Genomic DNA, 21,275 nt, shown 5'->3' on the forward strand with positions numbered 1-21,275 from the left:
AGATTTGGAAGGCTCCAGATTAACACTGACCTTGCCTGTTTAACCCTGACATACAGTACTAAAGCACACCACATATCCCTTCCTTTATCCATCAAAGCCCCAGTGTCTCAGGCAAGTCCCTCCCACCTAACTTTAATGTCAGTATCAGTACCTGACAACAAGTCTTGATTCAGATTCCTCTAGGACCATTCCAAAATTTCTAATAACCTTCTCCATTCAAGCATAGTTCCTGCTTTAGATTCAAACTCACCTTCACCCCTGCTTCATTACATTCTTCCTGCTCAAATTCAGAGGATTTACTCTATAATCTCCTCTCAAATCCTTCAGCTACCTTTGTCAGTATGCTATGTATGTCCTAAATTTCTTATGCCACTCCAGATGTCCCATATTCAGCTTGTAGTACTTCAATACCTGTTTGTTTCATGCTTTCCAGGTGATTGCCCCTAGTTCAAAAGCATGTGTTTTAAGTATCAGAATGGTCTTCACCAAAGAAGTGAATGAAACAGCTCTCCCAAAATGGGAATTTGTCTTAAAAGTCTTGTTCTATATTAGTCTTTTTTAAAGTTTAATTCATTAGTTGCTTACTTTCCCCCATAAAATTTTGTAACTGCAAAGTCTTGAAGTCTTAGATTTTACGAAATAAGAAAGCTTAAGATACATAAATTTGACTCAGGTGATCAGTTGATAGCAGTTTTCTCAATCCAAAAGTTATCTCAAATGAGTCAAGATTCCCCCTCTGTTAGCTTAACATACTTTGGTCCCCCACATTCAACTGCAGAAGCTTTCACAAATCGAACAGGTTGCAAGCCAACAGGTTCAATGCTCAGAGTGTTGTTTTCAACAGCTTCCAGAACAGCTGAGGCCAACTGCAAGAGAAATTTAGAAAGCAGTTAAAAACAGCTCCATGTTATCCATTGCCTCAAATCAGTGACATATTTCTTCTTCTGTAAAGTTAGGAACACCAACAAAACTCAACTCAAACAGAAATTCAATTACAAATTAGATTTTACTTTCAGCATGAGCAAGAGGTCCCATTTCCAGGCTCCTGCTTAAATTCTGCCCTCCAAATAACACTGCCCTTCCTGAGGCAAGATAACTGCCTTTACAGCCAGGAATAGAGTCAAGCATGTTTAAAATCCTAACTGTATTTTCAGTCATTCCTCATAAGCCCAAACAGCACATACATTTGTACATGGAGTATTCTTGTCAGACTGGATACAGCACAAGCTTTGTTCATTTAAAGAAACTGCTTAATTTTGTGTTCTGCAGAAACACAAAAAGATGCAAATAATCCTTATCTTGCAAAACACCATATGTCACTGTTTTTCAGCCAAATATAGCTTTAGAAAAGTTTTCAAACAAAGCCAACAATATATAGAAAAGCCAGTTGCAACTTTCAAACACTAGTCTAGTTAAAACATCATCTTCATGAAAAAAGGTGCAACTTTGCTCAGAATGTTAATTCTTTATAAACACACAATCTTAAGACACTAGAAATATGCTCATTTTGCTTGATTGGACTTAACACTTGCCCAAGCCTACTGTTTAAGTATGGGCAACAGCCATTACCTGATTTAAAAGAAGATGCAATTTACGTTATTAGTGAAATAATTCTGTGACAAAGTTCCTTCCTACCAAGTAATAAAGATTTTCTTCTATTGTACTTTAATATTAATGTTCTGTCCTTAAAATATTCAAAGTAGTTCATACGAAATACTCTTTCTTCGCCATCTCTCAAAAGCAAAACACTACACATACACAAGAGGCTACTGAGAGTTAATGCAATCCTTCAGTCATTCCAATAACTGCATTTCCAATTATTCAGAAACGCAATAAGTGTGTAGCTTATTTTTTGGTTTCCTGCACACTAGTTTATCAATATTCAAGTGAAAACAGAAGTTGGTCACTATGCACAGCATCTGGAAACAATAACTGATATAATTGACAAGTGCTAGAAGCCTAATTCTTTACTTAAGAGGAAATACAAATCTACAGTAATTATATCACCTCTGAAGCAGAAAAAACCAAAATTAAGTTGCTGGGAAAGACAACAGGACAGCCTACTTACATGGACTGAAGAAGCAATTTAATTCCCATAGTAACCAAGTAAACTTTTTAGAGGGAGAGGTTTGTATGATGCTGTACACCAACCATAATGAACTGGTATACAATTAACTAAAAGATCATGCATGCTTATGGCCAACAAGTAAGAGCAAATGAAAAGCATAGGCAAAGAACATAACACATGAAAACAACAGATAAACATTATGAAGAAGACATAGGTGTTTCCATGTGAGGTGTTTAATTTTACTGGAGGGGTGGAAATCAAGCCTGAGGGCTTTAAAATTTGTTATTCTTATGTTAATAAAGACCTAAGAATATGGTCCCTTTCTTTTAGAGATTGCTATCACTACAGCCTGTAAATGCTGCTTAAGAACAAAAACTAAGTAAAGCAGTTGGAGCTAGAATCGGTTCCCAAGATGGGTAAAACTCCAGTCTTTCCTCTGTATGGGAGAGTGTGTGGGAATAACACAAGGAAAAAGTCTCATAATTCTTCTAATCTAAAACCATATTCCTAAACTGCCCCTGTTGAATCATATCAAAACCCAAGGTCCAATTCCTGTAACTCAAACCACTCTTCATGAAAACACCCAGACTGTGCTTGCAGCCTGCTCTGATAGGAGAGAAAAACTGGCCCACAAAATTAAATACATTAGTCTTTACTGCACCCTATATAAACAAGAGCCAGTGACAGAACACTATTTCTACAAAACATGATCTTCGAAATATCAGGAAAAAACCCACTATCCATTCCTACAAACATCAGATGTTGCCAGACAGGAGTAACAACTGAAGGAATAGACCTAAAAAGGCACTATCTGGAACAGCATAATAGTGAAGAAGAAATGAACAATTTGATACTTCAGCACTTGACTGTAAACTGTCACACTGTAATGAAACAAAAATAGCTGAACATCATATGAAGTTCATATGGCTTCATGTAACATATTTAAGGGAAGAGCATCAGTGATCACATTTAGACTATTTCCATTACCTCACTTTTTGAGAAAGTTAAACATGGAAAAATATCTTCCCGATAAATTTTGTCCAAGAAAGGACATGTTCTGTCCATAGTAGGCTCATCCTTCCAAGATCTGAACTCATTGTACAAAGACAGGTCAGCCTAGAACAAAGATTCACATATTTTAGTACTGCAATTATCACACTGGTATCTATCATTTGCAAATATCCACAGGTAAATAATGAGCATTATAACTAAATGCTTTCCATTGCACTGTGAAAGAATGCTATCATGCCCCAGCTATGAACATCTTTTTAAATCCACTTTCCTAAGACTGTAACTATAAGCAAATCAAACATATGATTTTCAAGACACTGGAGGTAATGCATTCACAGGTAACCACACCACCAGGGAAACCTACTTACTGCTTTCCCCATCCCCTAATCTTCCAGGATAGCTTTGACAAATTTAACTGATTGTTTAAACAGAAAAAAGCAAAAAAATAATAATCTTCTTGATGTATCTTCATTACAGTATTTTCATCTATTGCCATTTCTGCACATTACAGAAAAGCAGAGAAATCTAAAAAAAATTGCAATCCTAGATATCTTATACATTCACCCTGCATCTGAAGATAACACACTGCTATCCAAACACTAAAAAACCAGACTTTTTACATGCTAAATATACTAACACAGGAAAACAGGATTTCAATATACAAATCAAATCTATACTCTTATTCTTCATTTTTCATCTTTATGCCCAAATTCTCTCCTATACTATGCTACAACAGGAAGGCAAGGATATTCGCCGGGCACAATTTATGAGCCTACTCTCCCACAGCTCCTCTTGTAAACGGAGAAATATAAACCAACCCATTAAATCATGCTAGGAGCAGCCATGTATTAGGAAGAGATGGTTTTATCTGCTTTGAAACAATCTTGTTTTGTCATCTCCATCAGTTTAGCAGTGGGAAGGCACCTATCCAGTCTGGTGCTCAGGAGACTGGTACTAGGTCATTATTACATATTCACATTTGCACTATGGGACAGACTGTCCCACGGGCTGGCAACCCCTAATAGCTGGAGCACAGTGAGATACTTCCAGAGCACATCATTTGGTTTAGGGTTACCTGAGAAGGACAAGTTGGTTCACGGGCACCAACACTGCTCCAAGACATGAACCAGACAGACTGGGGATAAGCAATTCCAATGCATATTCCTAATCCAACATAAAAGACTAATGCCAGTCCCCAGTGACATATGCAACACCATCCTCAGAACTGGTTTTGACATTCTGCTGATACAGACTTTAGCACCTTTCCACTCCAACTGGTTGTTAAATCTCCTTCTTGTACTATAGCAGACCTATACTCCTAAAACGCAAACCTTAAGCTATAGGAAGGGATGTACACTGCAGGCCAAAGATAAGCCAGGATGTGATTTTAAATTTTTGTAATATTAAAAACAAATAATATAGATAATGAAAGAGGGAAAATAATGTATGTTAAAAATTAAAATTAAAAGGATTTTTAATCTTTTCAAAAGGTCAGTACACTGCTTTGAACCAACCTCTTTCAGTCTTTTGTTCTTTCTCCACGCATTACCTCTTCCCTCAGCCCCCAGCACTTCACCATTCTTTTACATATATATTTTGGGGAGTTCTTTTGTCATTTTTGTGGTTTTTTTTTGTTTGTTTGTTTGTTTTCTTGAAAAGAACCTACAAAAATTAGACTGGCAAATTTGTTTTCCACTAAAACTACTTGCTTTACGCTCAGGTACAAGCAGGAACAACCATCTTAATTAAGCTAGCACACAAATGTTCTGGTTGCTAAGCCACCAACCTCAATGTACAAATGAAATTCAATAGGTGTAACTTGCTCCCTAAAGGAACATTTCCCATACCTTAAAACCCACACCTTAAAACCCATCTCCGGTCTGGCTTTAAAATGAATACAATCAAGAGATATCACCAGAAAAAAGCTGGATTTGTACTATATGATTCTAAAAATTAAGATGCATTTCTTATTAACTTGGTTATTTTCTAGATTTAACTCAATTTCCCCCAAACCTGCAATTTATCAAGAAGCTGCCTTGAAAATATACTCAAGAGAATATAGCTTGATGCTCTTCCTTTCCAGTCTACACTGTTACATGTGTATCTCCTCCTTGTCTTTACTTGTGCTTTCACTAGACCAAAGTTTTCATTACCTGCAATTAAATCTACAGCCAACTGTAATAATAATTCTAGGTAAATTTTTAATGCTTTAATTTTGCAGTAAAATATAACATCAAAGAAACTTTTCAGCTCTTTGAACAACACTAACACATTCATCAGTATTTACATTGAGTGGATGCTACTTGCCTGCCTAAGAGCCAGGCAGCTATTCAGCTTGCCTAAATCCTGTTAATACCTAAATTACACATGTCTACTTATCCTAGAGGTTACTCTACATGCTAGGAAATATTTCCTTGTGATATTGGCACATCTGTGGCTCTACTGAAATTTAGGGTGGACAGACCTCTAACTCCATCCACATTCCACAAAGAAACCTGAGAGTTGACATGTGTTTACACTCAGCTCCGTCCAACATCTCAAAATGCAAAGCTCTGGGTGGTAGACGTTCCATAAAGTACAAAGCTGTTATTCCCCACACCACAAGGCTGCTACATATCCCCTGAGCAAGTGTACTCTCCGTCCTGCTTTTGAAGTGGTCACTCAAAATCACAAAATGCAAAGGTTAACCTAACGCAGTGGCAAGAACGTTTAGCAAGAAGGGGACACAACTCGGGTCTCTGACCCAGCTCCCAGAAATGCAAACGTCTACCCTAGACCAACAATAAAGCAAAGCAGTAAACAAACCCACAAATCACTAGATAATGAAAGCAGTAGGGAACACATCTCCCCTGCTTAAAACAATGTCCCAACCACCATACCAGAGGCAGTCTTGCTTTCTTCACCTTATTTTGCACACTAAATACTCCTGCTTAGAAGACAGAAAGACAAGTCTCAGTGGGCATAAAATCTGTACTTCTTACTCCTCTGACAATGGCCAGCAGTCAGAGCTGGCTGCAGAGCCAGCACAAGAGGAAAGACAGTGACATGTCTTCATTTTACAGCCTCCCAGCTCGTAGCAATCTGAAGTTAAAGAAGCTTCCTAAGCCAAATGTCATATATATCTTCCATATACCTTGACAGGCTTTTCGTTTGTTACTTTGCATGACTATATTTTAAAACACATTTTTAATCTTGATATCTTGTGACAATGAGTTGTAAAGTTTTGTTACATACTGGCTGAAAATGACTTTCCTTTTATCTTCCAGAGTTTTCTTATTACAAGAAATCATTAACATTTGTTCACCATTCATGTTCCTCAGGTCACCTCTTACTGCATAGATTTTTGTTCTACCTCAAGTGTGTGTCTCTACACAGAAATACTTCATAGGTTTGACCATGTCACACTTCCTCGTATTTTCATTATGTCCCGAGATGAAGATATTGTAGCTGCATGCATAGACACACAAATCTACTACACGTTTATACAGAAGTATAGTGTTTTTTCTTTTGCTATTTATTCCTTTTTCCTAACAGCTCCTAAGACCTGTGGGTCTTCGACCATCACTGAACACTGAGATGGTGTTTTCAAGAGAATCATCTACAAGTACACTACTTTTTTTCCAGCACAATGTAGCTATTTCTAAGTCCACAACTGCATCTCTGCTAGAGATGCATTTTTTCCCCTAGATGCCTCATTTCTCATTTATTGATTCTGAATTTCATGTGCTGTTCTACTAGCCACTCAGTATCATAAGATCCTTCTCAACTCTTTGGTCACTTTTTGCTACTACTGTTCCAAGGACTCAAGAACCAACATATCACCTCATTATTTCCTCATTTTTAATTACATTAATAGATTTTAAAAGAAAAAAAAAAAAAAAATCACAGACACCTCTGGGACTCCAGTGGTATCTCATCTCCTGTTCTTTAATAAATCATTGATTCCATCTTTTCCCTGGCTTCTTTCACCCATTATTGATCTATAAAATGACTCTTCCTCTTTTCTATGACAGTTTATGAAATATTTATGAGTTTATGAACTTCCAGTGAAGGACTTTTTACAAAGCCACTAGGACTTAACATTCAGCTATACTGTGGTTTGGATTTTTTTAATGGTCATCTTTAAATTATTAATTCCAGTATCTCAAATCTTATCTCATCTTCCCTTATTGTTTTAAAGGTAAACAAGATTTGGAAAAATCACCACCTACTGGTATGAAGGAAAAATTTTCCTTCATTAATGAAAAATATCTCTAAAATAGTCAGTCTTACATGAAGATTTAATATACACTAGATTTACTGTAAGTAAAACAAAACAATAAAGTCAGCTTGTCAGCAAAAAGAGGACAATCCTCATATCGTTACCTCTTTACAGTCTTTTACAATTGGCTGCATCATGGTAAGGTCCTGATGACTGCCACCCATAGCACTGCTTGTACTCTTGTTTCTTGCATGGCCTTTTTTGAAGGGAGTTTTTCCACTAGACTGAAACTCCTTAGTTGGAGATGTTGGTGAAGTAGACAGTACTAGTGTTTTCAGTGCTGCTACTTCAGCCTGGAGGACATCAATCTTGGAGAGGGAAAAAAAAAGTCATTAACAAACAAACATTGTATTAGGCTATAAATATGTTACATTGTTTAACAAAATTTCCAGTTAGCTTCGTTCAAACCATGACTTCATCTTCCAACAGTACTAACAGGCAGATCTACGCAATTGCATACTGTAACAACACTGGCTTCCTATGCACCTTGCTAGCTATCTGATATGATGCTGAAACACCAGCTGCGTCCATAGATGCTAGCTAAGAATATGTCAAGGTGATGTAGAACAACTTAGTATATATTTTAATGATGTATACAGGTAATGCTCTATTTACATCTTTCTGATTCACACTTTAGATTCATAACCATGTGAAAAAACAAAGCAAACAAGTTGGAAAAAACTCACCTTTCCTTGTGCTTCTTTTAATTGCTTTTCTGCTGCAGCTTGTTTGACATTAGCTTCTTTAACCATTTTGTGTGCTTCCTATAAAAAATGTTTAGCTAGTGTAAATGCTTCACACAATTTCACACAAAGATCCAGTAAAAAAACAAAACAACTACTTTTGCTTCACAGAGACTACTTGTGAACAGTAAGTGGTGCACCAGTCTGAAATTAAATAGTTACACACCAAAAAAATACCTACAAATCTACCATTTGGATTCATCACTGACCCACCAAGTTTCTTCTCCTTGGTCCTGAGCTCAGATTCAGAAATTTAGCAGCTCCACCCTCCCGCCTCCATCAGGAACAGTACCTGTCATGAACATCAGGCTCCAGTCACGCTTCAGTGGCTGACAAGTCCTTGACCCCCAAGAGAAACTCAACCAGTAGCAACAAAAGCAACACGGGCACAGTAGCACATTCAAAAGAACTTCTCCCTCCTTCTAGCCAGAACCAGTTTTAGTCAACTGTAAACTTCTGCATGACAGAACTGGTCAAACAAGTATGAAGTCTAAATTCTTACCATCAATAAAACAGACAAAGTAACAGTTTAAAATAGTTTCTGGATTAATAAACATTTCTTGAATAGAAGAGAAAAAGCATTAAAAACCAATCCAAGTTAAAAAAAAAAAACCCCACAAGGCTAAGCCAATACAGAAGAAAGCATAAAAGGATTTGGGATTTTTTAAATATCCTTTTACCTCATAAGCCTTTTGTCTGCATAATGTATTTGTTTAGGCTCTGATCCAGTAATTTGCACCTGTGATCAAATTACTGTTCTTACTTGGCACTTACTGAAGGCAACAAAGATTGAAAGATCAAAGCCACCGACTAAACTACTTTGGATAAGATGCTTCTCATATCTGTAAAGCGCCTAGCACATATCTGGACGCTATATAAATAAAACAAAAAAGTTCATACATCATCATACCAAAAGATCTGGCTCCCACGGGCATACAACACAACTGTATAATATGGGTTTGTAAAATTCTAAGTAACAACAGACACATGCAGGAATGGGAACATACACATTTATACAATGTGTACAAATACATTTAACATTGACCATGCAGTTTCTGCTTAATGATGCACCTTTGAACGCAAAGCATGTTATAGTGCCATTACAGTATAATAATGTAGTATATACACCCAGCTTTGCACAACAAGTCATGATCCTCCGCTGGGATGCATTAATATAAGCTCCAGCATATCCACTTATACAGTCACTGAAATTAGTGGGATTCAAAATAGAAGATGAATTCAAAGCCTGTAGATCCCAGTGTAAAAATCAAGAAACCTCAATACTGTGTTTTGTTAGGGCCTCTTAATGAAATTAAATCACAGAGAAAATTCAAGTGACATGCCCACAACGGTTCTGAATAATGAAAACTCAAAGAATTATTACTAATTCGCTGTATTTCAAACATAGATTTAACAAATTTATACATTGTTCTAAGTTATGAGGTGTCATCAATATAAAATTACATAAAATTATTTTTATTCCTCTACAGTTACAATACCTGCTGAACATTCTCCTCCCCCACCAACATACACAAGTATTTATGCTAAAAATCACCTTTCCAGTCTCCCATTTATTCTCTCTACACAGGAACTGCTTAATATTTTAAGTAAATTTACCCTACCATGATGATGAAATAGAATGCACTGCCAACCCACAGAGCAGTTTGTAATTTGATTTTTGAATGTCAGTATTTTCAAGATTTTAATAGCACTTTTATACCAATACAATATCATAGCTTTAAATACTGCTTCTAAAACATACTTAATGTTGTATCTTCGTCCATCTGCTGAAAACTTATGATCTGGTAAACATATAAATCATCTCCGGATTATGACATTTATTCTGATGATCATAGGTATCACAATTTAGTCTCCAGACATTCCTACATATACTTACTTCTGTGATAAAAGGGGAACTGATCCTATTTCAAGTATGGATTTAGGATTTTTCTCTGTGTAGTATAAGCTCACAATCTTCGCTAGCACTACTGCCTTTTACTCAAATGAAAAGGTCTCACAAAGTTCAGGCTTCTCACTTGGTAACCAGGTTCCACCTTGGTACATCACCCAGTATTAATGTTTCTTTTCAAGTTTGTGGGAGTAGCATACTGCCAGACCCAAAATTCAAAAGCTGAAAGCATGGTTAAGTTATGTACTTGCTACCTCCATTTATCTGGAACTACGTTATTTTTTTTATTTAGTCACCATGGCAACCCCAAATTTAGCTCTTATCTAGATAGCCTTGTTGTCAGACAGAGAAGCTGTCTCAAAATAGTTATGCCAAAAAATAAGCCTAAACAGTTTTAAGCTTTCTGATATATTTTCTTCCTTTTGTGTCTAGGCAGACTGACAAGCTCAACGAGGTCTTGCTCATCTAAGTGAAAAGTCTACTGCTTGCTCTTAAGCCTCTACTTCACCACACCCGGGTCTTCAGGACACAAATCCCTTTATAAGCTTATTGCAGAAAAATTCAGCATACAATACACTGATTCTACATAAAACATCTGGCTCAGCTTCCTTTAAGTATATCACATCGAAGACTCCAACAAACCTCAAACAGACTAGCTGTAAGTTCTTCCAATTCCTGTCCAAGTTGATCTCGCACTTTAGAAAGCCTTTCACATTCTTCATCTTTTAACTTCAGCTCCTATGAAAAATTGAAAGTTATTTATTCTGACTTAGAGTAGTAATTTGGCCTTTTAAAGCTAATACCACAGAGAGGGGGGAGGAAAAAAAAAAAAAAAGAGAAACATAAAACCTTTGCTAAACAAAACCTTTCAAAATATTAATCTTAACACTAGAAGCAATTAAATTAATGCTGTACATACATAGCTATTTCTTCCTGCTATACAGAAATATACCAGGCCAATTAAAAATATCTGAGCTAGACATCAGCATTTCCAAAATACTCTGAATTAAGAAAACTTTTTTTCCTGAAAGTATAGAAGACTAAAGTCACTTAAAATACAGATCAAATTAATTATTGGGACAGACAGAATATCAGTTCTGTTCACCCATTCCTTAACAGACACTTAAAGAAAGTAATTATTTAAAAAAAAAATATCAAAAAGCTTTATCTCAAAAAGATCCTCAATTCTAAAAGAATCTAAAAAGTATTTTACTATATTGTTTTCTGCATACCTCCTTGCAACTAATACAACTCCAAAAATCATACCATAATTATATCCTTACTCGTTTATGCAGATATACAAATCAAAGCAACTTAATGAAATTCAAAATGTTATTTGTCTACACCACTAAAATTTGAGTGAAGGCCTGACCATACCACTTTCACAGTAAGACTTTATCACAGGTTTGGCAGTATAAGTGTTACACATGCCCAGTCTCATCTGTACTGTCCTATGGCTAGGGGAAAAGTGAAATAATTTGCAGAGAAGTACAAAAAGTTTAACAAGGAATTTGAAAGAAAAGTTCTTCTCCCCTTCCCCAACCATTAAACCCTGGAATCTCTTATGAGAAGGACGGAGAGAAAAAGTAAGGGAAAGAAAAGCAGCAGACAGCCCATTCTGACCTTTCAAGCTTTTTTTTTTTTTTTTTTTTTTGGCTTGGCCATAACTTCCTCTCCAATCTTCATCTAGTTCTTCCTCCTCTTCCCCCTGCCAAGCTAGCTAATGCAAGCCTGTCACTGACATGTTAAAGACTCCAAATACAATCTAACAATGATTTGCTTTGAAAACCTCCAGAAACCAGTAAACAGCTGCCTTCAGAAAACTCTGGAAGGCCAGTCACCACAGAGTCATAAAAAGGCACAAATAGCAGCTTGCTTTGTGTTTCTGGGAGGTGGTTACTATTTTTCCCAGTCTTCATGATTGAGTGATGCTGTACACAACAATGTGGGAAACTACATCTTGCCTTGTAGCATGCTATTAGGTCTTCCTCTCAATTTCTGCAGTGAAACTGGCAATACATTTTCCTCTAAGATGAAGGGTCCTGTTTGACTTCAGCTCCTAAATTCAATGGGTGTTTAAAGGACTGTTCTAGACCCATTTAGTGTCAAAGGCATTACTTCTCCCTTGTTTTATTTGGTTTTAATTTTGGACATTTTAACAGATTTTTAGCCTAGTTTGTTCGCTACTTTGATTTTTTGCTTTCCATGTGCAACCTTTTAACTATGCTGAAAGGTACCACTTAAATGATGGGTTTTTTCCAAACACAGTATTTCTCAAGTAAAACTCAACTCTTACTAGCTAGTATTCTGCACACAGTGACCTATCTCAAAAAAAATAAAAGGTGGAAAATAGCTACAGATGGAGGGAAGGGGAGGAAAAAGGAATACAAAAAGCCAAAGAGAAAAAAGTTACTGAAAAAAAAAGAGGCTAAAAAAAGAAAAAGGCAAACAATTTCATTAATTTCATATTGATTTAAAGAATTTTCTATATAAAGTATGACTATTAATTAGGAAATGAAAGATCCTGATGCAAAATGCTTAAAGCTCAAGTTTCATGTGTTCCTATAAATGCAGAAAATACATCGATAATTTCCCTTGGTTTACTTCACTGATTTATAAGGAAAATGTTACATATACATCAATACATCTTAAAAGGAGGTTGTATTAATATTCAGACCAAGAGTTACCAATTTTACAATTAAGGTAGAACTACCCCAGGTCCACTCCTGAGTTACCACTATTAATACGCTATTTTAAGTAAAATTATTACAGTTTCGCCTGCAACTGGAAAGATGAGGGGGGGGTAGATTAAAATTTAGGCAGACAAGTAAAGCTACTTAATGAAAACAAAAACGAGACAACACCAGGCAGTCTACTACGCATGGCTGCTTAACTAGATTTGTCAAACACCGGGCAAGTTTCCATGACATGATTCAGGAGGAGCATAAGAGAATGCATTATTTTACCAAGCAAGTTTAATAGCTCATGTTTTTCAAGCAGGGCAGAAATAAAGAGTGCCCAAAGCAAAAAGCTTAGCAGTTATTAGAAACATTACTACTGCTTGTGTCTTAAAAGGCATTACTGAAGACTTCCCAGCCATACGCAATAGAGGCAGAAGAGACAACTGCATATGCTATACTAACCATCCATGCTGCAGTCCATCTCACATTACTGTTCTGAAAAATAACTACATGAAGAAGATGAGCTATTATGAAGCATACCAGACAGCTAACAAAGTAGGTAATAAAAAAATTTCACTTGCATGGAAAAACCCCTTAAAATTACAAAAAAAAACCAAAACCCAAACCCACAACATCGAAGTGTCTTATTAATGCTTATTTCACTTTGATATTCACAGACTACAGGTGCGTCTTTAGAAAGAACGGGTGAGATAAGGAATGTAAGTTATAGCTTCAAAACCATTTGTATTTTAAATTATAGAAAGAAAATCATCTTACATCTATAGTTCAGTAATTTAACCAAGTCAGAACTAGATGCAAAAGACCAAGGGAAAAAAAATTGAGATTTTCCTACAGACATCACCTAAAATCAGAACCACGGGATACTGCTGAATTCTAACGTTGTCAAAAAAGTATGCGTTTATAATATATTTCTGTTTGACTGGTCTTCATTCAGCACACAAGTTAAACAAGCTACATAAGAATTAGTCCACTGCAACCACATTTACAAGGGTGTTTAATGTGAGACAGTTCCAGAATATCTTCTGAGAGGTAAGAGCATTTCACAAACTAATGAATCATCATCTTATGGTATGGGTGAAGATGCTTCTGTTTTGCTTGCATGTAGTCTTCTACTTGCCTGAGAAAATTTCTATGTCTATGATACACTAAAACAGCATCAGTCAGAGGTGTGGAAACTGAAAACTTTCATCACTTAGACAGCAAGGAACTGCAGAACACCAACCCATCTTTAACAATCACAAGTGAGTGGCCTTACAATTCAACTGCAATTTTATTTTAGAAAAGCTTGAAAACACACTCTTCAGTGGAGTTCTGGAACAGTATATTTATTATTCTGGAGCATCCTCATTTTTATTGTTTGTTAACTTATAAGCAAATGACAATAGACATTTAAAAATGCTGAATGCACTATATAGTACAACTGGAATTCCTGAAAAGTAACTGTGAATCTATTTATTCATTAATCCATGCAGAGTTTTAAAATTTCATGTTTTACTTAAAAATAAAGATTTAACCACCAGTGTAGCCTGCACAGAAACACTGTAACAATGACAATAGCCTCTGTTATACTGGATTCTTTCATGATATAGGCAGAATAATAGGAAAAAGAAAAAAAAAAAAACCTACTTCAAATCCTGTGTCAATACACAAGATCTGAAGACAAGAGATCAAATTGTGACACTCAAGATTGTTTCCGAGATGAAGAATGCATATAGAAATTGAAGCCTTTAAAAGAAAAATCTAGGTTTGAGGATCACTACATTGAAATTTACAATACCACATCCTATACTGTCACCTCTTTCACAAGAATCACTGTATCACTGTGCTGAAGGAGCTGGCTGGGGTGCTCGCCAAGCCACTTTCCATCATTTACCAGCAGTCCTGGCTGACCGGGGAGGTCCTGACAGATTGGAAATTGGCCAACGTGACACCCATCTATAAGAAGGGTCAGAAGGATGATCCGGGAAATTACAGGCCTGTCAGCTTGACTTCGGTGCCCAGGAAGCTGATGGAGCAGCTCATCCTGAGTGCCATCACACAACACATGGGGGACAACCAGATGCTCAGGCCCAGTCAGCATGGGTTTATGAAAGGCAGGTCCTGCCTGACAAACCTGATCTCATTTTATGACTGAGCAACCTGTTTATTGGATGAGGGAAAAGCTATGGATGGAATTTACCTTGACTTTAGCAAGGCTTTTGACACTGTTTGCCACATCATTCTCCTGGCAAAAATGGCTGCTCATGGCTTGGACACTCACACACTTTGCTGGGTAAAAAACTGTCTGGACGACTGGGCCCAGAGAGTTGTGGTAAATGGAGTTAAATCCAGTTGGCAGCCGGTCACGTGTGGTGTCCCCCAGGGCTCGGTTTTGGGGCCACTCCTGTTTAACATCTGTATTGATGATCTAGACGAGGGGATCGAGTGCACCCTCAGTCAGTTTGCAGATGACACCAAGTTGGGTGGGAGTGTTGATCTGCTCGAGGGTAGGGAGGCTCTGCAGAGAGACCTGGACAGGCTGGAGCCATGGGCTGAGGCCAACTGGAGGAGTTTCAATAAGGCCAAATGCCGGGGGCTGCCCTTGGGCCACAACAACCCCCAGCAGCGCTACAGGCTTGGGGAGGAGTGGCTGGAGAGCTGCCAGTCAGAGAGGGACCTGGGGGTGTTGATTGACAGCCAGCTGAACAGGAGCCAGCAGTGTGCCCAGGTGGCCAAGAAGGCCAGTGGCATCCTGGCTTGTGTCAGCAATAGCGTGGCCAGCAGGGACAGGGAAGGGATCTCACCCCTGTCCTCGGCACTGGTGAGGCTGCACCTCGATTCCTGTGTTCAGTTTTGGGCCCCTCACTACAAAAAGGACATTGAATGACTCGAGCGTGTCCAGAGAAGGGCAACGAAGCTGGTGCAGGGTCTGGAGCACAGGTCGTACGGGGAGCGGCTGAGGGAACTGGGGGGGGGTGTTTAGTCTGGAGAAGAGGAGGCTGAGGGGAGACCTCATCGCCCTCTACAGCTACCCTGAAAGGGGGTTGCAGGAGCTGGGGATGAGCCTCTTTAGCCTAGTAGGAAGTGACAGGACAAGAGGGAATGGCCTCAAGTTGTGCCAGGGAAAGTTTAGACTAGATGTCAGGAAGTATTTCTTTCCAGAAGGGGTTGTTAGGCGTTGGAATGGGCTGCCCAGGGAGGTGGTAGAGTCCCCATCCCTGGAGGTGTTCAAGAGTTGGGTCGATTTAGAGCTTAAGGATATGCTGTAGGTGGGAACTGTGCTAGGCGAACAGTTGGACTAGATGATCTCCAGGGTCCTTTCCAACCTAGATGATTCTGTGATTCTGTATCAGCGTGGAAAAAAGACTCAATTTCACCCCATTAGGGAAATATCAGTAATTCAGATTTCTACTACAAAAAGTCAAACATGGTTTTTACTCATTACCAACAAGCCTAGAGATCTTACTCTAAAGACAGAAGGAAGCATGGAATTCATTCTCAAACCAAATACGGTCTTTGCAACCAACATCTCTGGTAGACCGCTCTTTCCTCATGAGAGAAGGGGACTGACAGTCAGTGACAGCTGATAATTTCAACACTCCTAGAGAAAACATATCATGACAGAAACTTAAGTTTCCCTCTGCTGTCATGGATGACATCATTATAGTGACAGTCTGATTGATCAGGAAATAACTCCAGGGCCAAATCACATAAAAATTCAAGGAAAACAACTATGAACTGCCACAGCCCAGAATTTACAAGCAAGCCATCAAAAATACATGCAACATGCTGGTTAATAAAGATGAAAAGCAAAACAAAAGGTATTCCCCCTTGTAAGGACTCCACTAAACTTACACATCAAGACATACCATATATCAAAAACCCATCATTATGGTCTCAGATGTTATCTACATGCCACTGATCTACCTTTAGTAACCACAGCGACACAGCTCAATCCAAACATGGCAGAACAAATGCAAATGCATAGAGACAGGAGGAAATAAGGTCCCAGGCACTGAATTACTAAAGCCTTTTAACACCTTCTCAGTTTTCCTGATGCTGCTTTAAAAGGGTAGCAAGACAAGGAGAAAAGTTCATATCATCTAAAGCAAGGACTCTTCAGCTCCACTTTACAGAATACAGCCAGAAATTGTCTTCAGTGAACAAATAAGCAAAAATGACCTGGATGGTCTCAAAGACTGGAAAATCTATGTCATTTTAATTACAGGGGCATTTTAAGGCAAAAGCATGGCCAATCTTACACACTCCGTTAGTATAGAATGCTGCCCTGCTGTTACTGACCCAACCTTTCTCCCAATCTTATGACATGATTTAGTGCTGCAACCGAATCTAGATTGAAATAGAAAGCATACTTCCTCTCATGAAGAAACAAATTTTTGAAACTTTTTTTAACAATTTTGCCAACAATGCTGTTCATTTTGAGGAGTGAAGTCTGTAGCCTTAACAAATACAAGACATACAGAAAAGGAGAAAAAAAAGACTATACCTTTATTCCTGAATAATTTCTTCAAGAACCATACTTAAATGTCTAATAATTACATGCCATACATATATCTCTAATATTTAAAAAAGAGAGCATATTAAGAAAAAACAGTTGCACTCCAAGCAGAGACAGGAAAAAAATTAGAGATCCCAAAGCTTCAAAATTCCTACTTCCCTTCCTGACCACAACTGCAACAAATTCAGATCAATCTTTAATGCATATTAAAATAGCATACAGTTTGGGTGATAAATTTGGAACAAATAAAAAATGCAAGATAACAAATTTGTGTTTACTTCGTTCACTCCTGGAAATTCTGTAGTCTGTAAGGTTTCCAGTCTCAGTGAGCCCACAAAATTCAAGTGCAAACTGTAATTCTCATTTTTCTCATTGTTCCTAATAAACAGCAAAGACTTACAAAGAATTTTAAAACATTATGCAAAAAACAACCAGCTGTACACAGGCACTACCTATTAATTATATCTCTACAGATTTTTAAACCTAGTACTCATTAACAAATGTGAACATACTTGGAAATAAAAGCTTAAAGACTGCATGACATACTGAATATCGTGGAGTGTGCACAGTCCTATGTGAGCAGCCATGACTTTTGGAAGAAAGCAATCAGAGATGAATTAGGGATAGAAGAAAACTAGTCCTCATACAGGAAGTGGAAGAAAGTAGGTATTATGGAATGAATAGGGTTTATTGTTGTACAGTGTGTAGACTCCTGCTATGAATCCTGTGTTACTGAGCAATTCTGGAACAGTGCAAGTTTAGGAAGACAAGCAGACAAAATAAGTTATCCATCCAGTATATAACACTGGCAAGAATGAGCCTGATGGGTTAAGAATTAGTGAGAACTTTGACATTAACAGTCTTAAATTAGCACTGAATTACTATTGTTAAGACAACCCAAAGGATTTCAAAACACATAACATGCAATTAGTTATGTCCTAGCTGCCTTAATGCCATTTCCTTAAAAATTACCTTAAATTGCAGAGTGAAATACGAAACATTTCAATCTTTAAGAGACAAAGTGGCATACACTGGAGTAAGATGTTCAGATCATTCTAAGGTAACAGTGGCATATCTGAGTTGTGTTTTTCAAGTACAGCAGGTGTACTCTGGTATACTGGCAGGAGCTAGAAAAGCTCTTTTAAAATTTAAACTTTGTTTTTTTCTTACTTTCTAAGGTTCCAAATTCAACTTCAAGGATTATATATTCACATGCAAGGTCCTCAAACTTAGCTCAGGTTAATGTTTCCTTCCAGCGGTCAAATGCTAAGCAAATGAACACATTAGCAAAGGAAGCAACTACTCAGCAAGAAAACAATCAACAGAAAAAGTGATGTCAGAACCCATAATTAAGATTCACATTAACAACGGCAAATGCAACTACAACGACTACATTCAACACAATGAGGTAACAAACAGAGGTAAACAAGTTCAAACACAAGGTAAGACGAGCTCAAATCTAAAGAATAGAATCATGTAGAGGAGAGGAAAAGGCACAGATAGAAATAGCACAATGTCTACTTGAAAGTTTAAGCACAGAGGGATGTTAAAATAATAAATAATGGCTTTGCATTTATATAGCACCATCCATCCAAACAAGACAAAGCGCTTTACAAATATTAATGAATTGAGCCACCGTGTCTTCAAAGGTATCCGCATTTAATTTGAAGTGTGGCGTAACACTACTCTACAAGAACACCAGTGACATCTTCATTGCTGCTTTTTCTGCAGGCATTCCCCTATGAAACATCACAAGTAGCCCTGTTCTAAAGCATTTGTATATTCCATGACACATGCTACACTTTTATACTCCAGGAGAAAGGAGAGGTATATAATCAGTGTCTATAAATACTTACACAGTAACAACAGAATGACAGAAAATTACTCCTGTTCTCAAATGTCATAATGAAGGGATTGTCTACATTTCAAAGAAAAAGCGTGTTTAACCAGATACTGCAGCAAAAGCTTTCAATGGTTAAGTAGCAGCAGCACTAGAAAAGAATATTATCAAGGAATAATTCTAAGACATTAGCACTGCACACATTCAGAAAACTACATAAAATAATTACATTCTAATAATTCTATAAGAAATGAGTAGACTCAGACTGCGCCTTCTGGCCCATCTATCATTCTGCAATATTATAACCACTCTGAAGAAAGAAAAAGTGGGAGGAGACAAGACAATAAGCCTTACCCTCTGAGCTTTTGCAAGTTCTTCTTTCAATCGTTCATAGCCCTTTTCTCTTACTTCCAGTACAGATGGGCTCCGTAAGTGAGATAAACTGTCTGTACTCAACCCAAAAATATCTTCATTTCCTTCAGCAACATCTGCTACTGTAGCACCCTGCAAAAACTCTCTCTCTACGTTATTGCTCTCCTTTCTGTGATTGAATGACCCACCCTGGGGTCCAGAGGTAGAACAAAGTACTGCGTCGGTAACATTGATGCTGTAAAGAGAGTGATACATGTTTTATTTATATAATCCATTGAGAAGAAATATTTTTTAAATGGCAGTAGTGGTGTTGAATGTACCATTATGGACACAATTTAATATTGTAAGCAATATTAAAAACATTTCTTTAGTAAAGCAAGTATTTTATATTCAACAAATATCAGCAATTGAAATAAAGACACACAGAACTTACCTGACACCTGATACTTCTCCACAATTCAGTTGTCTGGGAGATGAATAAACAGGTTGTGTGGGAAGGTCAGAAACATTTAATGCATTGGGTTGGATTGGTGTGGAGGACACAACAGAAGGATGTGGTCGGTAGATAACACTGGGTGAGGTAGTTTGTTCCTGAGTCCCTGGCTCATTTACTCCAAGAAGATCTGGCGTAGTAGGCGAAGCGAGGTTCACTTCATGAAAGCCTTCCAAGGGGTCACTGGCCATAATAAAAGCCTCATCATATGAAACCCTGAATTAAAGAATCATACTATCAGAATGCAAATGAGAAATATGTGATTATATCTGACAGCTATTGAATTTAAAAACCATGTAGACAGATATGTTCAGAATAGAATACTTTCTGAGATAATGAAAACTGTGGACTAATCTTGCAAAAATATGAACTTCAACCACCAAAAATGTTTTTACCACACATTGGATTGTTGAGTCCAGAAGATCTAATAGCAGACTCCACATCTAAATGGGATGATGAAATCAAGAACACACTCTATATCATAAAACAAAGTCATCTTTAATATAGCCTAGAGCTGTTTTGTATCAAAACACAAATATATTACTTTCATGGTAGACGAGGAGACCTGGAAACCAGTAAGAAAAAAAAAAAGTAAAACCTAAAGCTTCCACTTTTAATCTCAATGAAGCAAATAATCTAGAGACAGAAATCAGTAAACCTTTAAATAAATTACAGTCCATAGGGGTTTTGGTTAAATTACACATCTGATCTTGTAACAGTTCACTGAAACGAGAACTAGCCAATAAGACTTCTCATGAAGTATGACATGTATTTAGTGCATCACATGATTAAATGATTACAATTGTGAATAAGCATCATACTAAAGCCATATTACAGGTAAAGTGGTACTATGATTTGGCAATTTAACTGACACTATCTTTTTTTTTTTTTAAATTCCATATGGTTTTCGTAAGATCAACAGAAAACAAGTACAACACAAATTCTAGAAGCCCCAACAGAAAGCTATTTTCCAGCAGTTTATCAAAGATCAGAAAAATCTTTGCATGATTCAAAACTGTAAATTGGAAATGGTATGGAGACATTTGTGAAGGAATTACTTAGCAGTGATTATTCACTGCAAAAAAACATTTTCCATGTTATATAAATAAAGAAGAGAGAAAATGAAGGCTTCACAAAGATACTTAACATGCAAAAAAAGAACTGTAGCACCTAAATGAAATACTACATTGCATTTTACAGAGAAATCTGCTTGGCTCTTACAAGTGAAAAGATGAAGCAGAGAGAAGATCCAGAAAAATGATGGTCATAACCATGAAGAGATGATGCCATCTACTTACATGTATGTCCAGTTCATTATCTACTTCATAAAACACATGGAAAATACCAAGAATGGAATCCCCAAATCAGCATATGCAGT

At 37.2% G+C, this 21,275-nt stretch overlaps 1 protein-coding gene across 2 annotated transcripts in view; it reads right to left on the reverse strand.

Moving 5' to 3' along the window:
* Positions 1 to 21,275, reverse strand: part of RAB3IP (RAB3A interacting protein) — a 35,196-nt gene that overhangs the window by 6,672 nt on the left and 7,249 nt on the right. The window contains exons 2-8 of one of the 2 annotated variants that reach the window (XM_074902877.1): positions 19,838 to 20,113; positions 19,387 to 19,639; positions 10,635 to 10,730; positions 8,027 to 8,104; positions 7,445 to 7,648; positions 3,056 to 3,184; positions 754 to 866 (exon numbers count right to left, since the gene is read on the reverse strand). In XM_074902877.1, the coding sequence (XP_074758978.1) occupies positions 754 to 866; positions 3,056 to 3,184; positions 7,445 to 7,648; positions 8,027 to 8,104; positions 10,635 to 10,730; positions 19,387 to 19,639; positions 19,838 to 20,113 (1,149 nt within the window). The remainder of the gene's footprint in view (positions 1 to 753; positions 867 to 3,055; positions 3,185 to 7,444; positions 7,649 to 8,026; positions 8,105 to 10,634; positions 10,731 to 19,386; positions 19,640 to 19,837; positions 20,114 to 21,275) is intronic. The other variant, XM_074902878.1, reaches the window with a different exon arrangement.

Source organism: Athene noctua, chromosome 3, assembly GCF_965140245.1.
Source record: "Athene noctua chromosome 3, bAthNoc1.hap1.1, whole genome shotgun sequence".
NCBI lineage: Eukaryota > Metazoa > Chordata > Aves > Strigiformes > Strigidae > Athene > Athene noctua.